This window comes from Rhinolophus ferrumequinum, chromosome 10, assembly GCF_004115265.2.
Source record: "Rhinolophus ferrumequinum isolate MPI-CBG mRhiFer1 chromosome 10, mRhiFer1_v1.p, whole genome shotgun sequence".
Lineage (NCBI taxonomy): Eukaryota > Metazoa > Chordata > Mammalia > Chiroptera > Rhinolophidae > Rhinolophus > Rhinolophus ferrumequinum.
Window position 1 is genome coordinate 54790488 of NC_046293.1, and position 5442 is coordinate 54795929.

General features: G+C 32.1%; 1 protein-coding gene across 1 annotated transcript; it reads left to right on the forward strand.

Annotated features, from left to right (window-relative positions):
• The first annotated feature begins 1658 nt into the window (after window positions 1–1658).
• LOC117028929 (olfactory receptor 6C3-like) lies at window positions 1659–2597 on the forward strand. The gene has a single exon (XM_033117781.1). It carries the CDS (start codon window positions 1659–1661, stop codon window positions 2595–2597), a length of 939 nt encoding a protein of 312 aa, XP_032973672.1.
• Window positions 2598–5442: the final 2845 nt, after the last annotated feature.

Consider the following 5442-nt stretch of genomic DNA (forward strand, 5'->3'; position numbering starts at 1 on the left):
GTTCCATTTGCATGACATACATACAGAAGAATTTTCTATTTTTCAAAACAGCATTTGCAGAAAAATATGAGTCTCTTAAGCTTACAGAAATTTAAGTCTCTTAACCTAAGGAAAACAGTATTTAGATTTATAGATGTATAATCGTAGAATTAAAAAATGTTCTTTTAAAATGTTTGCATAAATCAAAGAAAATGTTTAATAACTGTTTTACATTGTATGAAAAGGGCAAATGAAAATACATTACTGTCCACACAGGTGTAACTGAGTTTATACAGAGAGTGTGGAGGAGAGACGAAAGGCAGGAATGAGTTATATTATTATAAACTGTTCCAAAAATGTTACAATACCAGGGATGAAGGATATTGTGAATCAAATACTACTAGTCTAACAACAAAGAGAACTATGATCCCAGAGAGCCACGAAAAAGTGAAATCACCACATTTGTTTTGATAGTATAATAGAAATCAAATAAATTGCTAACTCAGTTTACCAGCTCTGAAATGATGTAAATATTTAAGTAAATCAGACGATTAAATTTGAGGCTAAACCATCAAGAAGAACCAGGAAGTAAGTAAATGTCTTATTCTTCATTATATTGTTCCGTTTTATTCAAATGTTTTAAAATATTATTTGCATATCTGTTCGTAGATTTACATCCTTTTTCATATTAACAGTTAAATACCTTTACTACCAAGAAGACTATTAATACAGTCCTAAAGCAGGAACCCTGGAATAAGTCTGGGGTTCTTCATGTTTTTTTTTCTCCCAAGTTTAATGGTATTCTCTTACAGAAATAAGATTATAAAAAGACATTCCCCATCAGAAAGAATATCTCCTTCTTAGTAAACTGTTTTTTGACCATCTACTTGTTCCTTTGTTATAGTGATACTGTAAACAAAAAAGAATAAATTGTGCATTCTATGAATTAAATTATCTCTAGGTAACTATTTATTTTAATAATATTAATAGAAGTTTACCTTCCTAGTCTTCTGGCCTTTATATCATAAAAGGGAAAAAAATGATGTTGGGAGACTGATAGCATCAACCAAATCCTTAGGAAAGTCATGAGGGAGACAATGCCAGCAAAACATTCCTATGGATAAACATGTATGTTCTAAAGTGAGATGATTACTATGTTGACTAGTTGTTTAACTTTGTAAAAGTTTCCTAAACTATGTGTGCCAAATATGAAGGTAGGTCAAAATAACCTCTGTAAGCTTTCAAACTCTGTACTTAGATTACCCACAATCTAGACTGTTTTTTATAACATTCAGGAAAGGAAAAAAAATCAATTAGAATATATCCATATTTTTAAAAAGAAAGTAAATTTTTTAAACAATAATTAGAAGTTTGATTTTAAAGAAACAGTAGAAGAATTATCTCTGTTTAAATGTTAGCACAAGTTTTTTATCCATGGTCTGTGTATTTTCAAAGAAAAGAGATCAATATTTAATTTCAGATAATATTCGTTCCTTGAATGTAAGGCCAAATAGAAATTAGAGAGAGTTGCTGAAGGTGATTTTGAATTCCATAGATTATTCATTATCATGGATATTTTAAATTTTATACTGTATCCTCAATCGTGGGGTTTTCTTGTTTTCAGTGTTCTGTAAGGAAAATATATTTTCTGTTCTAAAGGGGACGAAAAAGAATCAGCAATGAAAAACCACACAGTACCCACAGAATTCATTCTTCTAGGACTATCAGATGACCCAGAGCTTCAGGTTGTGATTTTTCTTTTTTTAGTAATCACATATATATTAAGTGTTACTGGAAATTTGACCATCATCACCCTCACCTTGGTGGACTCTCATCTACAGACCCCTATGTATTTCTTCCTCAGGAACTTCTCTGTACTAGAGATATCCTTTACAACTGTCTGTATTCCTAGATTTCTGGGCACAATTATCACCAGAGACAAAACTATTTCCTACAATAATTGCACAGCGCAATTGTTTTTCTTCATTTTCGTGGGGATAACTGAATTTTACCTTCTAACTGCCATGTCCTATGATCGCTATGTAGCCATCTGCAAACCTCTGCATTATACAAGCATCATGAACAAAAGAGTCTGCATATTGCTTGTCTTTTGTGCTTGGCTGGCAGCATTCTTAAATATCTTCCCACCAGTTATTCTCTTTCTCCAGTTAGATTACTGTGGCTCCAATATCATTGATCACTTTGCTTGTGACTATTTTCCCCTCCTGCAGTTATCCTGCTCAGACACCTGGCTCCTAGAAGTGATTGCTTTTTACTCTGCAATAGTGATTCTGCTTTTCACTTTGGCATTAATAATTCTATCCTACACGTTCATCATCAGGACAATTCTGAAACTGCCTTCTGCCAGTCAGAGGAAAAAGGCATTTTCTACATGTTCCTCTCACATGATTGTCATTTCCATCTCTTATGGAAGCTGCATATTCATGTATGCCAACCCTTCCGCAAAAGAAAAGGCATCATTGATCAAAGGAGTGGCTATTCTTAATACCTCTGTTGCTCCTATGATGAATCCATTTATATATACCCTGAGGAACCAGCAAGTGAGGCAAGCCTTTAAGGACACTATTCAAAAGGTTATATTTTTCTCTAGTAAATGAAAGAACTAGTAGTGTTAAAGAATAAAGTTCTTATCAATGCTTCCTACTATTCATATGACTTTTGTGCTCTTTGTAACTCACTGTCCAAACTCTCATATTCTATGTAGCTTGATGATGTTAGGGCAGTTGGCTATTTGTTTAAAAAAGCAGCAAATATGGATCCACATCTCACATAAGAATAACTTCTGTATGGAGTACAAAATGTAAATGTAAAAAGTAAAACCATAGAAGTATTAAATATAAACAAATATTTACACAATTTTGAAGTATGTATGGTAGGATACCCTGAGAAGAATAGGTCACCAAGAATTCATGATCGACTGTACAATCTTCTGAGTTGAACCACACCAGAAAGAAGTTAAAATATAAGAATAGGCTCTGGAAACATTGCAACAGATGAGACACACAAAAGGCTTATATCAATAATACATACTTATCTTCTACTATTAAATGAGAAGTGAACACAAGTTATGAACAGGCAATTCATGGATGAGAAATATAAATATGAAAAATGTTCAATCTATTTATTGGAAAATATGAGATTTAAAATAATATATAACATTTAGTATTAAACACTTACTATATCCTAACAACTTTGTTAAACACTATTTATACATTCTTTCATTGAATCATTATAGTATCCTATAAGTTAGGACTACAAGTCCTCTCATTTTATGAGTAGAGAAATGAATCTCAGGAAGGTTAAATAAATTTTATAAGTTTACAAAGATATTGGACCTCTTCAAGCTCAAAACCCAGGCACAAAGACCCAAGCTCAAAGACCACATTTTATCTTTATGATACTGTCTTTATTATTAAGTGAATTATGGCATAATTTCTGTCTGTAAAATGTATAAATGATTTATAATATATCTAGTGTTGGTTAGGATGAGGTGAAAAGAGCTCATTCTTGTCTATAGGAGGAGCATTTTGAAATATCTATCAAAATGTAGTACTCACATATATGTTATACCAGTACTTGTATATATGAACATGAATGCACAGAAATGAACTTAGCATTGTAACTAATGATGTGAAGATGGTAGCAACCGAATTCCCTAAATCTTAATCAGCAATGAAATTATTGATTACTCAAGCCTCCTCTGGTATTCCAGGCAATTGTTTTAAAAGGATGAGTTTCATCTAAGGAATTTCACAAGAAATGATATTCATGACATATTGTTAACTAGAAAAAGGAAAATCGCAGAATATTTTGTACAGTAAAATTGCATTAGTGTATAAAGAAAAATATCTCTCTGAATGTGTGAATGTGACTGTATTTGTGAATGAATATATATAGAAAAACTATCTGGTCTAACATACTGTAAATATTTAATAATGGTTAATTTGAAGATCTGAGGGTAAATGGAGGATTGGTTGGAAACATAAAGGCCATTCCATATGTCACTACCTATTCTTGATTTGATACTTGATTCTCTGACACTTGATTCTCATAATATTAAGCATATATATGTCTTAAAATGAAGAAATGAAAATTAAAGTTTGAAGAAGACTTCTGATTTTTAAAGATAGTAAAATGCTTTCTTTTTGTTTTCAGTTTTATATACCACATATCCGTGAAATCATTGGTTCTCGACTTTTTCTGACTTTTTTTGCTTAGCATGATAATCTCAAGATCCGTCCATGTTGTCTAAAATGGGAGTATTTAATCTTTTCTTATGGCTGAGTAAGAGTATTTTCAATACTGCAACTGCTCCCATGTTGAACCCTTTTATTAGGCTGGTGCAAAAGTAATTGCGGTTTTTGCAATAATTTTTAACCTTTTAACTGCAATTACTTTTGCACCAACCTAATATTAATACGCTGAGGAACCAGGAAGTAAAACAAGCTTTCAAAAACTTGGTTTGGGGGCGGCCAGATGGCTCAGTTGGTTAGAGCGGGAACTCTGAACAACAGGCTTGCCGGTTCGATTCCCATATGGGATGGTGGGCTGCGCCCCCTGCAACTAAAGATTGAAAACAGTGACTGGACGTGGAGCTGAGCTGCGCCCTCCACAACTAGATTGAAGGACAATGACTTGGAGCTGATGGGCGGTGGAGAAACACACTGCCCCCTAATATTCCCCAATAAAATTAAAAAGAAAAAACACAAAAAAAACAGAATTACAGTTTAGTTGAAAAAAAAAACTTGGTTCATAAAGTAGTGTTGTCTAGAAACAAATGAAAGTATGTATTAACATGAACGAATGTCATTGTGAAGATCCAGTAAAGGAAAAATGAAATTATAACTTCTACAATATCCCCCTATATCCATCTCACAGGTACCTGCAATGCTGAGATCATTGCTTAATCTTTTTTTAACCTGAAATTGACTATGTTATGTCTTCATTTCAAACTATCTTGTAGTTTCTATGTAATCACTGATTTACATAAGAATATAAAACCAGTGGCTATAGAACATAAATCGTTTTGCTGATTTTTCTGAATAATAAAAGTATTTTGTACTATGAAGCTAAAGTAGTATACACTGTTTTAATCAACTTACTCTTAAACTTTCTCTTTTGTTACTAATATAACAGTTTCTTTCATAAAGTTATATGAAATATGAAATAAATTAAATATCTGCAACACCAATAGTTTTTTGCACACTATTTGTAGTATCTGTTCAATTCTTCCCACTCATCTGATGGAGTTGGGTATTTATTTTCCTACTTATGAATAATTTGAAGCTCATAATATCCTACATTTCTTAGTTATGCTGGAAGCATGTGTTATGTTTTATGTTATAAACTCTTATTTTTTAGACAAACATTATTATCTTTAAAAATATGTAAAAGAAGAATATTTAGTAAGCCTTCATTACTCTTATGTCCCCTGGAAGTTTG